Source organism: Lutjanus erythropterus, chromosome 16, assembly GCF_056507025.1.
Source record: "Lutjanus erythropterus isolate fLutEry1 chromosome 16, fLutEry1.hap2, whole genome shotgun sequence".
Classification (NCBI taxonomy): Eukaryota; Metazoa; Chordata; class Actinopteri; order Lutjaniformes; family Lutjanidae; genus Lutjanus; species Lutjanus erythropterus.
In genome coordinates, this window is record NC_139332.1 from 1273942 (window position 1) to 1291633 (window position 17692).

The following is a 17692-nucleotide window of genomic DNA, read 5'->3' on the forward strand; positions in this document are numbered from 1 at the left end:
GTAGTGTGATGATGTGCAAACAGCATGTTGGGACTTGGATTATGCCAGACAAGCAGCACAGAGGCATTTTATGTTTTGTTTGTTTTTTTATCCAGTTGTTTTTTACGTTTGAAAACTGGTCACCATTCACTTCCACTATTTGGGAGATTCTACAGTGGTGTTTACCTGTGAAACTCCAACAGTGTTTTGTGGACTAGCAAAATAAACCTGCCCCTCAATCTGCACAAGGGTGAATTGATAATAACTGAATTTTCATTTTTGAGTGAACTATCCCTTTAAGAAAGCACTACAGGCTTGAATTTCTAGTGGCTTCCTCTGGGGCGTGCTGGGTATTTTTGTCTCCTATCACTGTGTTTTGGCCAACAAGGCAGTAGCAGTTGTGGAAAATCTCATTTACAAGTACCTTTACATTACTAAACTATTACTCTATTACAAGTACAAGTACTAGTCTTAAACAAACCTAGGAAAAGTATTCTTGTCAAAAAATACTCAGAGTATTAGTTATTTTTAAGCACTGATGTTTAATGCATTGTCGACAGCAGCATTCAATTAAAGAGGTTTCTGTTTCCCCAACTCCTGCTCTGTTCTGCTCAGTGGTCACTCTCACCTCTTTGCCAAACCTGTGTCTGCTGGAGCATTTTTGGGTGTTTTTCATCTGCATGTCCTTGTTTTCATTGGCCCATTTGTGATCAGATAGCTATGGAAGCCTGTTTCCGCCACTGAAAGAAAAAAATATCCTCAAGGTAATTCATAATTATGAGATAAAAAAGTCATAATTATGAGATAAAAAATCGAAATTATGAGATACAAACTTGCCATGCGCTTCAGTGACGCTGTCTTCACAGGACCCTCCATCACCTTTCAGGCACAACCATGGCGTGCATGGCATGCTAACGATATATAGTGCTACATATTCGAGGTGACTTTTGTAAATGTTAGGAGTTTGGTATTATTTTAAAGTCTTTTAATCAACACTTGTTGTAGTTTTGATCATATCTTTTGACTGTGAAGAACCATATGTCGTCTTTAAGCATGTAATGTTTATTACCTTATGTAGCACTATATATCGCTAGCATGCCATGCACGCCATGGTTGTGCCTGAAAGGTGATGGAGGGTCCTGTGAAGACAGCGTCACTGAAGCGCATGTGCAGTTGGTATCTCATAATTTTGACTTTTTATCTCATAATTTCGACTTTTTAATCACATAATTATGACTTTTTTTTATCTCGTAATTATGACTTTTTTGTCTCATAATTTTGACTTTTTATCTCATAATTATGACTTTTTTATCTCATAATTATGACTTTTTATCTAATAATTTTGACTTTTTATCTCATAATTATGACTTACCTTGAGGATATTTTTTTCTTTCAGTGGCGGAAACAGGCTACAGGCAAACACTACAAAAATGCAGATGAAAGGTTTGGATTTTAATTCAAATTGTACTAAGTACTTATAACTGATGTTAATGAGTCATTTCGATATTCAAGGGTTTATCATCTACATGAAGTTAGTGCTTTTATCCAGACAGAGTGTAGCCTGCCTGTTTGAAGACTGCTGCATGGCTCTGAGAGCAGGAAAACTCTGCTTTCTTGGTCAGTATAGCAGCACTGAAGAATTTATTGCTTCAGTTGACTACATTTATCATTAACACTGACTGGATATCCACATGAATAATGGTAAATCTTCCCTTTAAAGTCCACAAGCAGAGCATTTAATGACTGTTTGACTGTTTAAACTGTTTGATCATGAAGGAAAACCATTCATGGTTGTCATTCCACGAGAGAAAGAGAATGTCTGCACACTGAACACTAAAATGTAATGATGCAACATTTTACCTTCAAAGTCTTTGTCAAATCAACACCCCTGTCAAAAGAAAGACAGAAAGAACAGCTCTGGCTACAACGAAGAGATCACATTATTCAAATTATCACTGATCATCCAAAAATATTTACTATGTACGTACAACAAAATTGTCCTAAACAGTGCCACTTTGGCAAAAAAAAAAAAAATAATAAAAAAATCTAGAAATCAGTAACAGTTTTTTTGTTTGTATTTGTAATGTTTAATTTTTTGTTTGTCATTGTTATAGATCTCACTGTAAAAACGAAAAAGCTGAGAAAGCTCAAACTGTAGTAGATTTTTGAGTTTTGGGCTTAGCTCAAATTCTAAAGTTTTGAAAAAGTTTTACCAAATTACATTTTTTTTTTTGTTGAGATAGTTAACTTTTTTTCTTTGGATAAACTTAAAGTTTTAGAGACTCAAAAAAGTTGTATTTAAAAATCATTGAGTAAATTGAAATGGAACTGAATTACACTGTAAGTGGATTCTTTACCTGTAGAAACTATGTATACATCAAAAAATATTTTGTCAACTAAAATGCATGTCATAGCTTACGTCTGTGGCTTTTCCTCTAAATTGTGATGATGGCTCGTCTTCTCAAGTCTCCATAAGCTTGCTGTGGATGCCAAATCAAAGAAAAAAGAAAATCCTCAGGCAAAAGCGAGAATTTATTTGCTGCAGCTCCAGGCAGTTTTTTTTTTTCTTTTTTTGGCCAAAACTGTCTGTTTTGACCGTAAAGGTTGCTGACCCATGTTGCAGACACTGAAGTTCATTCATGACCCAGGAAACAAGATTTGTGCAAAATTAGTTCAATGTTATAATTATACATAAATAGCTTTAAGCCACCTAATTTCTTCTACTCTCTTTTTTAATATACTGGATTTTTTGGGAGCTTGTAATAATCAGTGTGCTGCTTGTGTCCTGCACCCACCTGGGTATGGATGTGCATGTCATTCATCTTCATTGCTTTTGCAATCATCAGACCTGCTCACCATGTGCAGGTGAAAGCCGTTGTCTGTGAGCCAGTGAACCTGTGCTTTATTAGTAACAGCTAATCAGGAGTTATCCTCTGCACAGCTGCTGCTTTATTTCTGTTATCATGACACACATGAGGGATATTTAGACATGGCTATAAATTTAAGAGCTCAGTGATGCTGCTGGGCTGATACTTGAATCACAGATGATGGCTCCTCCCAGCACAGTCTGATGTCTAGATTGTCTGAAAAATATCTTCTTCCATGACCTCAGCATGTCATTGGGAATAGGCAGGCTAAATTTGGGGAATCATTTACAACTTCAACATACAACTTTTGGCTATTTGTCTCCTTTCTTCACTGATATAAACATTTATTTTCCATATGACCCTGTGTTCATTTTCCCTTCTCCTTTATCGGTTTCTACCATCCTATTTGATGTCTTATTACTGTCATTCTTCCCCATCATTCCACCTGTTCTGACTCTTCCATTCTTGTTGAAGGACCTGGATAAGACCCAGACTGAGATCATGCGTCACCACACTAGCATCAGTGAGCTGAAGAGGAGTTTCATGGAGTCAGTACCGGAGCCTCGGCCCAGTGAGTGGGACAAGCGTCTTTCCACCAACTCGCCTTTCCGCACAGTGAGCATCAATGGCCAGCTGCAACCAGCGGTGAGTCGCACACCCTGAGCAGGAAACACACTGCAGCAGTGCTGCTGAGTACTCCATCCACAGTGTCACATCATCCATACAGTCTTTTTCACTTGAAAGCCTCCGAGTTGTTGAAAGGTGTGTTTTTTCATGTGATGTCGCTATGCTAGCAGCTTCCTCTGCTTCTGGTCTTGTGCTAAGCTAGGCTGAACACATCCCTGTTCGATCTCTGTGCTGGACACACAGAGATGAAACTGATGCCATTCTTTTCATCTGACTCTGTGAAATAAGAGCATTTTTAAAATGCAGGCTGTTCCTTTAAGCAGCACTTTTCCTATGTCACTGTCGACTGAGTTGTAGCTTGAGTAAAGCTCAGTAAACCTGAACAAACTCTTTCAAAATTGTATACAAGCTAACTAGCAGGCTATTCACTCCCAGCTCATGGTAGATTCAGCTAGCTTCTAGCACCTAAAACCACTTTGACCGTGATAGTGATGAAATCAGACCTGAAGGCCATGGACATGGTAGGAGCTAGTGCCAGTTTATAGAGAATGCTCTGAGGGTCATAAGGTGATAAAATTAATATATTTTCCACCCTGTATTAGTGTGTGCTTACAGTTAGGCACTTATGTTTCAGATAACATAACCATCCATAACAATTTGAATTCAGAGGCTTTAAAGCAATGTTGTTAAAATGCCCTCCAGGTTTTTCATACCCTCAGGTTACCTAAAAAAAAAATGGATGCTGAGCTCTGTGACTCATTGCAATACAATCATATAAGAGATGCTTTTGCCCAAAGCAACTTGGAATGATGAAGGTTTTGAAACTGTTGGAACAAGAGCTAGATTTGGAGCTAAGTACTAGAAAGAAGCTTTTGTAGTGTAAACCTTCATAATACAGGAGAAGCAGGCTCAAATGGAGGCTGGTGGGAACCCTGTTTCTAGATTAAATGTGTCCGAAATGAACTTTTCTAAAACATTGCAATGCATGTTGCAATGATTTTATGCATTTTTCTGTAGTTCAATTGCTGGAGCAAGTGAAAATTACAAAAGAAAGCTGCATTTTTTGTGTAACTCATTAAAAGTTCTAAGTAACCTTAGAAATGTCAATTTCATCCATAAACAGTGCTAAAGCAGAAACATCAGAGGCCATCAAAAGAACTATAAACAGATGATATAATTGATGACTCATTATTCTAGATAAATGCATAAATTAATATGTTGATGGATGAATTTGAAGGGGTACATGCTGAGCATAGTTTACAGCTAATAGATACCATATCAATGTGAATATGATTATATGAACAGTGATTGCAAACAAGTATTTTGTTTTTATACCTGCAAAATGGGGAGAGGGGTGTACAGGGTGGGGGAGGACTGGGCAAGGGGATAGCTCATTGTCCCCCCTTTTTTGTCTTTGTCTTCTATACTTAATTTTATACAATTTCTGTAATTGTATGTTAGTGCCACCATGCAGAATGGCGGATAAAACCAATAAAAAAAATTGGTCACAAAATAAAAAAGTTTGAATTAACCTCACCAAAAAGGCTCATGATTATAAAAGCTTGAACAAAATCTGCTTTATTTGCAAATGAAGTGCACCTGGAGCATATTCTACAAAAAGGCAAAATCTTTTTAGAGCTCAAACTCAGTTAAAACATCAAGTACAAAATTCTAAAATAAAAGTGGACGGAGCTTTGATAAATGCCAATAATGATGTACCTGTGAAAAAATAAAAAAATAGTGAATAAAAGTTTGAGTTGGGTCATTGAGACGTACATGTATGATGTTTGCACAGAGGAGTGCTGTTATTGGTAGAACTCATTGGGACCAACGGTGATTGGTTCAATTTGCAGAAAGGTTGCCGAGTTTGGACACAATTGCAAAGTCATGCAGAATTCGAAGAGATTGGTTGAATTTGTGAGTTGTTGCAATCGCAACACAACAATTTCCTTCCTAAGTCAGTACATACTTTGTGATAATTTGATGAAAGCCCCTCAACAAGTCAACTCAATTTTATTTAAATGGCCCAAAAGTCAGAAATTAGCTTCAGAAGACTTTACAAAACACTTCTTCATGTCACAGCAAGAAGTACAGGTGTAATGGGCTGTTCACACCAAAAACTATAACTATAAAAAAATAAAGTTTTAAAATCCTTGGACAGTGGTGTCCAGACTGCAGCTTTAAAGTTGTGGTGTGGTCTCTTGATCCACTTGTAATACAATGATATTACAACTATATTTTTACAGTCATAGTTGTAGTTGGTGTGGATGGCCCTTAGATTCCACACTACAGCTTTGAAGCTGCAGTCCAGATGCTCCCACTTAAGTTAGAACAATTTTTAAAAGTATTTTTATGGTTTTAGTTCTTGGTATGGGCAGCCCTTAATGGCTGACTTCCATTTAGCTCCTTATGTACTGGAGTTTGAATGCAACAGAGCTGTTCATTTTATTAGTAACACATACTTTTCCTACCATGACCAGTCCAAATTTCTGCTGTGAAAGAGGCCAGTTCAATTCAATTCAGGTCAGTATTAGACCAGGGGTGATTTAATCTGCAGGGTTTGTTTCAAGACAAGACAATAACCCTCCTTTTCTCTTCTTTTTGTGACATCTTATCCTCTTTTTGACAGTCATCTGTTCTGGGCTGTTTCTGTTCTCCGTGCACACTCACAATGCAGCTTGTTTTAGCCTGGCTTGAGTTAGCGTTGACTACACCAGGATAAATCATCTTAGTGGGACGGTTTGAGCCTTGAGTGAAAGTTAATTCAAGCCAGGCTTTTTCATTTAAACTCAGACTTATTTATCAGCCTTGATGGAACAGGAGTAGACTGTACTCTTTATAAACCCAATAGTTCCAACCAAGCACTGAGACCACAGTGGCAAGGAAAACTTTAGGCTCTTTATTGGGGGGCGGGGCCATCCACCGGGACTAGTCTGCCCACACACGTGCTCCACTATAGACACATATATAATAAATAAAATTACTAATCACCTGAAAGACCTTAAGGGCCCCTGACAGCATGGGGAGCAGGGGACAGTCACTTGCTTTGTATGGTTAGTTATTAGTCAGTCAGTCATACTTTATATTGCCTTTATTTTAAATATTAATATGAACAGGCTTGTATGAAGGAATATTATGGGTAAGACACATAATATGTGTGATATTAAACATAAATATGTAGTTGTTTTTCATGGAAGGTATGGCCACAATGTCATGTATCATATAGAAATCTACACCACTCCTCCACTTGGTGGTGCTGTTGGCTTTCTTCATTTCATTCCACTGCTTAAGCATGACTGTAAGTGCAGTCACAGCAGGGGGAGACACATCAGGGTTGTTGTCATATGTGCTGATGTGAAGATGGCGTGTGTGTGCAGGGCAGGATGTCCACAGTTGTACCTGCATACACAGTAGTTGGTGGCGTGTCTGAGGTAAAGGTACTCTAGTCTGGTGCTTTGTGGCGCACGCTGCAGTACGTCAACACTGTCAATATAAAGAATGGCACCTGTAGGCTCTGGCCATGGCCTGCTGTGAACAAGCAGCTCTCCAACTTCACCAGACTATGCTCAGCTGCAACCTCAAGGCTTCAGTATGCTTCAAACCAGTAGTTTGTGTGAAGTGTTGCCAAAACATGTCTAAAGGCAAGACTTGAACAGTGAAAGTGTTGATACCTTTTCAATACTATGTGTTTAAAAACAATACAATACTAATATTTAATTGATTTTTTATAGATTTGGTACTTTTGATACTAAAAACTTATTCAAGACCTCATTTCAGTTCAGTCTTTGTTGTCCTACCTGGAATTTGGTATGCAGTAAAACCAGACACTGTTCAGTGAGGGAGACGGAGAGCGAGAGAGAGCGAGAGAGAGCAAGCTTTACTAATAAAATATATATAACAAGTACACTGGATGCACAAGGTATACACACACACATAATGTCATATATGTATAAGATAATATCACAATACATGTGTGTGTGTATATATATGCGTGTATATACACACACACACACACATTAGGGCTGTCAATGAATTAATAACGGCACTAATTTTTTTAACACGCGATTAACGCACAGTCTGTTATATTGGCCTGACCAGTAGTTTGAATCAGCAGCTGGAAATGAATCGGCGTCTGTTAAGGCAACTGGCTCAGTGCAAAGAAATAGAAGTATAGGAGGAGTAAGATCTGCAAGAGCTGCAGAGAGGATGGAGGGAGGAGAGTGAGCGAAGTACCAGCTGATATAAAAACTTTATTGATCATGAATCCTGATGTTACTGTACAGTTCTGTGGTTTAAACTCTACAGATTAAAATATCTGTCGCTGCAAAGGACAAAACTGTGTCCAGACATTGTCTCTCCTCTTCATCTCCTTGGTGCGTGTCGGTGTGCAGTTTGCTGTCTGCTGTCTAAAACATTCACTGATGTAAATGATCCTGCTGCCTTAATAAAAAACATGAATATTATGCACCATTTCATCATTATAAAGACTGAGCTGAATAAGCTGGATTTTTCTCCTCAATGGGCAATGAGGGCAATATTTTATTAAAGAAATAAACTATCATTAACAATAATAATACTAAAGAAATAAATAATTGCATATAAATGGTAACCTTTTCCTAAATTACTGCTGGTTCTGTGGTGTTTGAATTTTGAATCTAAAGCCTGCAGTGCACCATAGAAGCTTCAATTGACTTTTCTATTGAAGTTTTTAATCCATTTTGGCCTTAATGTTAAATTGAGCAGGTGAGTATGCTCATCAGTGCCTGATGGACTTAATGGACATGTGCGATTAATTTGCGATTAAATATTTCGATTGACAGCACTAATATACATATATGTATATACAGACACACACACACACACACATATACATAGATAGATAGATAGATAGATAGATAGATAGATAGATAGATAGATAGATAGATAGATAGATAGATAGATAGATATAGCACCAGATACAGAATATTGTAATATTGTATGTATATTTAAGTATTCCTTATGTGCAAAAAGGTCAGTGTTAAAAGCAGATGATACAAAGTAAGAGAAGATAAAATGAAGTTAGTCCAGCTCAGACACAACAGGCCAGTCCAAACTGGACTGAACTTTATTTTGCTGGTTGAAAAAGAAAAAAGAAGAAAAAAAATCATTCTTTCTTTCTTTTTGCTGTGGTATCATAAAAGGTATTGAATTTTATTTTTATAGTAGTATTGTATTGAGGTTAAAAATTCTGGTGACAAGTCTAGTGGAAGATGTAAAGCTTTGATTATAATGAGGATGTGATAATTTGTACAGATGAAGACGAGTGCACAGTGTTTTCTCAGAGATATTCATGGTATTGTACTCAGCTGCTCCACATCAAAGGTGACAGGGGGTGAGGTTGTGTAAAAAAAATGAAAGAAGAGCTTACAAGAGGTTTAGATCCTGCACAATTTTGCACCTAAACACACCTATCCAATCACTTCACAAGTCGGCATGATGTCAATTTTGGAAAACTTAGAAAATTGTTGGCAGCCCCTCAGGAAACGATGTGGGAAAGGTGGAGGAGGAGGAAGTATCAGTGCTGTTCAATGATCTGACAAACTATTTGGTTTGAAGCCTGGATCCCATTCCCCTTAAGCATAACCCTGCCCCCTTACCACTGCCTTTGCTCTATGAATGGCTGCTGCAAAACGTGTCATCCTGCTTGAATCAGTCGCATGGCTGGGTAAATACTGATGATGTATTTGCATGACTCTTGAGCCTGATATGACCTGGGAAAGTCTGAAGAACAAAAGAACACAGGAAAACAAACTAAAAACCAACCGTTAGTAGCCAGAGGACTGACCCTCCTCCCCCCCTCCTCTTCATCTGTGTCACCCTCCAATCCTCTTCCCTATATCTTTCCCTCCTCCTCCTGGATGTCTTTATGTGTTTTTCTCTATCTTGTGTCTCTGCCACCTCAGTCATCATCTCCTGCCCACTCTCCTTTGAAGTCTAGGATTGCTTCCCCAGTCAGTTCCCCGCCACCTCCACCATCATTTCCTACGTGTTCAGACAATGACACTGGAGGTCAGAGAGGATCTCAGGCCTCTGACCTCCCAGTGTTTCCCTCTGGCTCTCGGCTCACCTGTAGCCACAACTTGAAGACACAGTTTCTATCTCAGACATGAGATCCAGCACAGTAATCACATCTTTCTTTTTTTTTTTTTTTTAACTCAAAATCTACTCAGCATTTTATGTTGGAAGCCTATGGCATAATTTTAGTTTCATATTTTTGCTCAATGCCAGAAATTTTGATGACACGAGATGAAAAAATAGAAATAGTCTCCATTGCATCACCGTCCGCTAGTTAAAAATGTGCAGATTCTCCTGAGCTGTTGGATTCTTGCAGCCTAAACACATATCCTGCCTTGTATGCAATACTACACCCCCCAGAATTACCTTAAAAAAGTGTTTTATGGCAAGCTTCTCCACAGATCATGTCATCTGAGAAGCCAAGAGAAGTGACAGACTGTTGGTACATTAAAAAGCAGTGCAGATATGACATATTATGGTTTTGCCAGCCCATACCAGGCAGTTTTTCTGGTGTTTCTTCCTCCGTTGGCATTAAGGAGGCTTTGCACTTCAGAATAGGTTGCACTAGTAAGCATTTTAGCTACCAGAGAATACCTTTCCTATTCTCAGCATGAAGCAGGGATGTATTAATCCTCAGTACACTGCCCTTCCCCTCCTTCCTTCCCCTCATACTGCTGCTCTGTCAAAAGCACAGCCTTGTTAGACCACCTCACTGTCCACGCTTGTCATCTTTTTACAAACTACACGATCATTCAGTGGCTGTTTGCTGTCAGAGTTACTCAAGCTTGTGATTATACCTTGATTTAAGATTGGGTTTAAATGCTTAATGAATATTTGTTATCCTGGGATTTAGGCCATGTTGCCAACAATAAATCAATTAAAAGTCCTCCTCCTTCTTTGGCTGAGGTATTGTTGCTTACTTACAGCAGATACAAATTGTTACAAATAACAGGAGTCATTCACCCTTCACTAAGCTCCACACCCCTACTGTTGTGATGCCTGTCAAGCTTTCCATCCTGGTTCTACGGGTACACACTTTACAATGATAACAGTAGCACATTTTTGATCCTTTGTGCAAATTCTTGAGGAAACTGGTCCTTGATTTCCCACAGAGGTAGACCAAAGAAGGCTTCTCAGTTTTAGCTGGTGACCATAGATTTCATGTCTCAGTTTCATACTGATGACTCCCTGATGACCCACATAAACTAACAAGACTGTCCACGAGAAGACTGGAAAAAAATTCTGTTTTCCAAAAGGTCAGTTTCTCTGTGAAATCAGTTGAAGTGAGCTTGTGTTTCCATTTCCCACACAAATAATAGTGAGTAGTACATTAGCAAGAAGCAGGAGGAGATTAGTATTTAGATCATTTTATTTATTTTTTTTACGTTATATTCAGTTAAAGGAAAATGCACAAAATTTACAACCCTAGTTTGAAGAGGTGACTATGAGCACTGAAGAGAAACTGAAACCCCCCATTGACAGTGTATTAAACATCAATATTTAAAAGTAACTAATTCTCTGATGAAGTTTTTAGATGAATACTTTATACTTTGACTTACTTTAACCAGTACTTTTACTTGTAATGAAGTAATATTTTAGCAGTGTAACAGTACTTCTATTTGAGTACAGATTTTCAGTACTTTTTCCACCACTGCTTATATTTTGCTGTTATTATGGTGGAAGCACAATCATTTTTGTCCACAGGGACCTCCAAAATCTACAAAATAGTGTGATCGTGCAACAAAAATTGAGACTAAAGCAAATCTCAGGCAAAAAGTCAACATCTTCCCCTGCTGATAGTCTATGTAGCAGGCATGGAAATAAAAGGAGCAACATTGTTGCACTGTTACCCCAGTGCAAATCTAGACAGCCCAAGTATTGTATTACATAAAAGAGAATACACATTATCACCGAAATGTGTGTTTAATTATTTGCAGAAGAACATAAAATTAGAAAATAAAAGTGCACAATGCATTGATAACAAAGAGAAATGTTCTGTTCTTAGTAAAAAATAAAATACAATAAAACAGAACATTGAGTTGTTCATTGAGACACAGGTATGATGTTTGCGTGGAGGACTTGCAAGAAGCAACAATGATTGGTTAAATTTGCGGAAAAGTTGCAGATTTTGGACAAATTTGCAAGGTCGCACAAAATTCACAGGGATTGGTCGAAATTGTGTGAATTGTTGTGATTGCAACATCACAACTTCCTGGACTGATTAATACTGTATCTAACTTTCCTCAGAACAGACAGAGACAAAATAAACACTGCAATTTAGTTTTGGTTTTGGAAGGACAATAATACACCCTGTAGTCTCTTCAGTTGCTTATTTATGATTGAACGATCACTTTTTGGGAGAGCCTTAGTAAATAGTCACTTGCATCAATTTACACTACACAAACAGTGGGGTGGACCCATGGGGCAAAAATGTACAATGTTTGTATCCCATAGTAAGGCTGTTATCACACAGTCTGTCTCTATACAACAGTTTGTTAGTTTCATATGGAACGACCTGCAGCCACCGCAGCTTTGCTTTAATCTGCATTGCCTGTACATTCCAGTGCCTTGTGGCTGTTGCATGCATTCCAACATGTTCATAGAAAGTGCATCCTTATGCCAAAAAGGATGTTGTCATTATATTAATAACATAGCTAACTAGCTTACCTGTCAGCTACTGAACCACAATTCATACATAACAACCAGCTATAACTGAGAGCTGGCTTCCTAACTAGCAGGTACAGTAACATAATAATTATTAACATAGTTATTATTTCTCTTGGCAATGTCTCTCGCACCTCTACATCACATTTATCAGTGTACCAAAGAGTCAAGGAAAGAAGAGAGGAGCAGAGACTGTGCAAATCAGGACAGATGAGATCTGAAACAATGATAACTTTGTATTCAACAAGTTCATTGGTTAGAACTAGGAATGGGGTGACATCACTATAAGGGATAGTTCACCCAAAAATGAAAATGCAGTTATTATCTACTCACCCCCATGTGGATTGAAGATCAGGTTTAATTTTTCAGTCCACAAAATACTGCTGGAGTTTCACAGGAAAACAGCATTGCAGAGTCAAACAATGGAAGTGAATGGTGACCAGTTTTCAAACGTAAAAAAACAACTGGAAGAAACAAAAAAACATAAAATGCCTCCATACTGCTTGTCTGGTGTCTCATAAAGCCCCAGCACACCAAGGTGACTTGAAAGATGTCATTTACATTATGTTTTTAGCCTAAATCTTAACTATAGATCCTCGGAGCCATGTTCATATACACGCTGTTGTATGTGTGGCGTGATGGTGTGGCCATGCAAGTGAACTGGTCATCATTCACTTGGAGATTCTGCAACACTGTTTTCCTGTGAAACTGTTTTGGATTAGAAAATTAAACCTGACTTTCAATCAGCATGAGGGTGAGTACATACTGACTGAATTTTCATTTTTGGGCAAACTATCTCGATAAGTCTAATAAGTCAAGAAGTACAAGCAGTCAGATGATCATAAATGTTGGAAACAAACTGCAAGGTTAGTCAAACTTATTGTGAAGAAACAACAAACACCAAGTGCACAATTACCATCCACATTGTAAACATCCCTCACACTTTTGTTTGTTGCTTCTTGTGAGGTTGACCTGCTATACTTGCGGTAGTTGTGCTCTCAGTTTTAATGTCAGGTTAGGGCTCCAAAAAAAGGCTCATTTATGGTAAAAGTTAGATACGCCTATAGATACATACAGAGCTTCCTGTCTGTATCCTGTGTTCAGTTTGTCTGTATTTATGCATGTTTTCTGAAAGCTTACAGGTCCGAATGACATGGGACAGTAACAACAATAATCATGTAGAAGATCAAGTAAGACATGACCACAGGACACAACAAAGATGTTTACATGTTGTCTGTCACATGTGGCCACACAGATCACCTCTGTCTATAACTCTGCTTCTTGTCTCTTTCTAAAGAGGTTCATTTTTACAACCTCCTCCGGCGCTGCTTAGTTGGTTGTTATCTTCTTTGGGGTCACTTTTGACTCTGAGCCACACCTTGTACTGCAGAGGTTCCCAAACTTTTTCTGTCCTGCCCCTCTTTCAGAAGCCAACAAAAATTTGAGCCCCCCACCCCAAAATTTTCACTCAATTATTAACAATATTTGGGGATGGAGCTGATAAAAAAAAGATTCAGAAGTTGAATTTTAGTGAAATAAAATTCAGCAGGATAGAATCACCAATTCTTTAAAAACACCCCCACCCCCAATTTGGGACACACTGTTGTAGTGGAAGTAGTGCTTATGTGAAGGCCACATGGGGATATGAGGGCAGTAATAGCCACATCAGACATATCTATTTTTGCATGTAAAGGAGGCACAAATGGATAAAGGCATAGTTTGGCCAAAAATGAAAATTCAGTCATTATATAACTCACCCTCATGCTGATTGAGGGTTGGGTTTATTTCTTTAGTCCACCATACACTGCTGGAGTTTCACAAGAAAACAGTGAGCAGCAGAATCAGCAGAATCGCTCAAACAGTGGAAGTGAATGGTGACCATTTTTCAAATGTAAAAAACAACTGGAAAAAAAACATAAAATGCCTCCATAAAGCTTGTTTGGCATAATCCAAGTCTCCTAAAGCCACAACATGCTGTTTTGCATGCTGTCACACCACACACACCCAGTTCAGATGGTGTGCATGTGCATGTGAATGTGGCTCCAAGCGAAGGATCGATAGTGTAAATAATATTTTTTTTTAATTTACTTAGCATTTTAGGCCTTTAGGAGACTCAAATTACACCAGACAAGCAGTATGGCATTTTAAACTTCCATTGTTTTAGAGATTCTACAACGCTGTTTTCCTGTGAAACTCCAGCAGTGTTTTGTAGACTACAAAAATAAACCTGAACCTAACTGTATTTCCATTTGACTTACAAATAAAGGTGTTTAGATAATGTGTTTCATCATCTGACTGCTCATGTTTCTTGCTCTGTCAGACTTTGCTGTATGATGTCAATGTGTTCTCAGATCTTTGTAATTACATTTGGGAATACAATATTTAATGATTGAGACTTTTCCTCAAAGTCATGTCCTTCTGAACCTTCTCCAAGGTGCATTTTAATTCCTGAACATAATTTTTCTACTTTAGTAGCTAAGAAAACCAAAAAGATACGCTGCAGGTACAGTCTGCTGTAACCACACCTAAGTATGGAGCAGATTTATCCAGTTTCATATGACAGTAGCCACCCTGCATCTTAAAATTGTCAAAATTGGAGTAGGAGCTTACTTAGGTAATTCAAAGGCTCCCCCGCCAACACTGCAAACAATGGAATTTAAAAGCTGCAGGGGGTGTCTTGCAAACCTATGTCCCCTCCATGCTCAATACTCTCCCTTCCCTCCAACATCCCTTTCCTCCATTTCCTCATCCCTCTATCCTCTTCCTCCTTCTCCTGTCAGTTGACCATATCCCACTTGTCTGTTCATTGTTATCTGTCTCTCTTGATCTGCTGCTGCTGAGCACAGCGAGGGAGGCAGTCTCGGTTTGGACACCAGGTAAGAGCATATAGTTTGTCCCCAGCGCAAAGGGGACCACCGCTGTACAGACAAGACTGCCTGCTGGAAGAAGATGAGGAGGACAGTGAGGTTGATTGGGTTGATGATGTTGATGAGGAGGAGGAGGAAGAGGAAGAAAAAGCTCATGGTCACACTCTAAAGGTGGCTATCAATGTGCCGGATGAGCAGATGAGCTTGGTTAACCCATGTGAGCTAAACCCATCCAGGCTCAAGCCCTCCCAGATGTCTTTGTTTCTGTCAGGGCTGCTGGTCATGGCCCTCACCATGCTGTGGCTGGCCTTCATTTAGAAGACAAGCAAATGGGGAGATCCCTGAACATTTAATTCTGCAAGGTGCCCTCAGCCATCTAGAGACTGCGTTATTGAAGTGCTGTTTTATCCCTCTACCTTCAAGTCATTTTTTCTGTCTGTTCTATACTTGCAATAACCTTTCCTACCTTCCATGTATCTCAGTTCAGCCCAAAATACCAGAGTCAAGAAGAAATTTTACTCTTTCAAAGTGAGTCGATGTAACCTTTGCTGAACAGCCGCCACTGTGGTCACTCCTGCTAAGCTCTGCCCAAGTTTAGTAACTCTTGCTACACCTGTCAAACTTTTTGCAGTGACAATGGGGGCAGATTTATTAATGACATTGGAAGTAAGTAAAATTTCAGATTTTTAACATAATCCATCAACTTTGCTGCCTGAAATAACAGCTGTCACTGACAGATTTTACACTTACATACTATATAACTATATAACTTTACAACGTTTGGTTGAAAACTGTCTTCTGCTTTTTGTTTTGTTTTGTTTTGTTTTGTTTTACCAAACATGCATATCTACATTTATGATACTGTAGCATGCTAATAACCTCAGGCTAAAGCTAAATGTTTCAGGCAAAAAGTCAGTATCACCAGTTACTGAGCCAAGTAGAAGACGCAGGAACAAAGGAGTAGCATTGCTGCTGTGTTGTGTTGCTGCTGGGGTAGCTAGTTGCTCTAGCAATACACTACAGTGTGACCAGTTCAGACTGCTGTCTTGCTCCAACATAACCCTGTTCAAATGCTTACTATGTAAAACATATTTGGACAAGCAACGCAGAGGTTTGATTTCTACAATATTGTTTGTATTTTCAGACAGTACATTTCACTTTTACAAGAGGAAATGCTTTTAGAGGTGGAAATCACATTTCACTTTGCTGGTTTCGCTTTGTTTAGTTCAGTTTAAAAATTTGTAGGCACTGAGGCACTTCAGTATGTACAACAGTAAGTGAATGCATCACCCTTCATACCACTGCAATATTCATCACTGATACTGACTGTCTTCTGTTCAGACGTGCAATCAGTGTAAGCCCTCACTCTTCAGGAAACACACATTCATTCAAATTTGACAGAAAAACATGAAAAACTCACCAGAAGAAATGCGGAAGAAACTGTACTGTCATCAATCACCAATGAGGGGAGCTTCACTGATGAAAGGTACTGATTTGTCCAGTGGGAATGGTGATTCATTAAAGAGATTCGTTTATACTTGAACTGACCACTTCTAAAGGCCTTGGGGATGAGAAACAGAGACAGACAGAGATTGTTGCATTTGGGACCAGCTCAAACACGGTGGATGTTCCAGTTGTGAACAACCAAATGGCAAAAATTGATACCATCTTCCAGTCTAATGGCTGTCGAACCCGCCATAGTTATGGTTGCTGAGACATAATTGAATGATTGCCATTCAGGAGAGGCACTGAGTGAAAGGTCAGTCTTAAAATATAAATGAGGTGTCAAAAATCAGGAAAATCACAACGTCAGCCACAACACTATCTATCCACATTTGCTAAGCTAAGCCAAGCTAGCATTACCCACCATAACCGACTGGTCATACCAGGCCAAGTGAGGCTACTTTTTATTTGTAGAGAATTAAGTGCTATTACCCATTTCAAAATTCACATTTTCTCACAAGAAATCAGCAAAGTAGCATTTCTGTTTCAGACAAAGATACATTTTGTCTATGTTCTTATAAATGAACTATGATAATACACATATCACAGTTGCAGGAAGATGAAAGAGACGTTACTAATATTTTTTTATTTAGTGCTTGCGTTGTACATATTTTCTTAGGAGTTAGCATTTTCTGTGGCTGTCCTACGGAAATGTAGATTGTAGTAAGTTGCATGAAAAAAAAATAAAATGATTTTAAGATTTCATGACATTTCTTTTATACAGCTGTGACGAAGGTTAACAAACATCTATTGTCAGTCAGTTGACTAAAACTCTCAGACAGTATTAAGGATCTGTGTGCAGTGTAACTGTTGTGACTGATGCATATTAGCTCTGTGTTGTTGGACCAAGTATCAGCAGACAATCAGGCCAAGTGCAAGTGAAGAATCCATCAGTGGAGAAAAGGAATTACTCAGGAATTCATCACAGTAATTTTATACTTTTTCCAGTAAAATGTATGGGAACAAATATTGATTCTGACTCCATTAGCAGTTGAAGCTCTGATTGGGTCAGCCATGTAGATGCAACCATTATGTGATGCTGGGCTGATAATATAACAACATCCAAATGAAATAAAGCTATAGATGGAAGTAGAGTCATGACTTTTGTAGTCTTCCAGAAGACTAAATGTT

At 38.5% G+C, this 17692-nt stretch overlaps 1 protein-coding gene across 5 annotated transcripts in view; it reads left to right on the forward strand.

Annotated features, from left to right (window-relative positions):
* The window catches only part of epb41a (erythrocyte membrane protein band 4.1a), an 82248-nt gene that overhangs the window by 45149 nt on the left and 19407 nt on the right, over positions 1-17692 (forward strand). For all 5 annotated transcript variants that reach the window (XM_084738492.1, XM_084738487.1, XM_084738488.1 and 2 more), the window contains one exon: positions 3321-3491. In XM_084738492.1, the coding sequence (XP_084594618.1) occupies positions 3321-3491 (171 nt within the window). The remainder of the gene's footprint in view (positions 1-3320; positions 3492-17692) is intronic.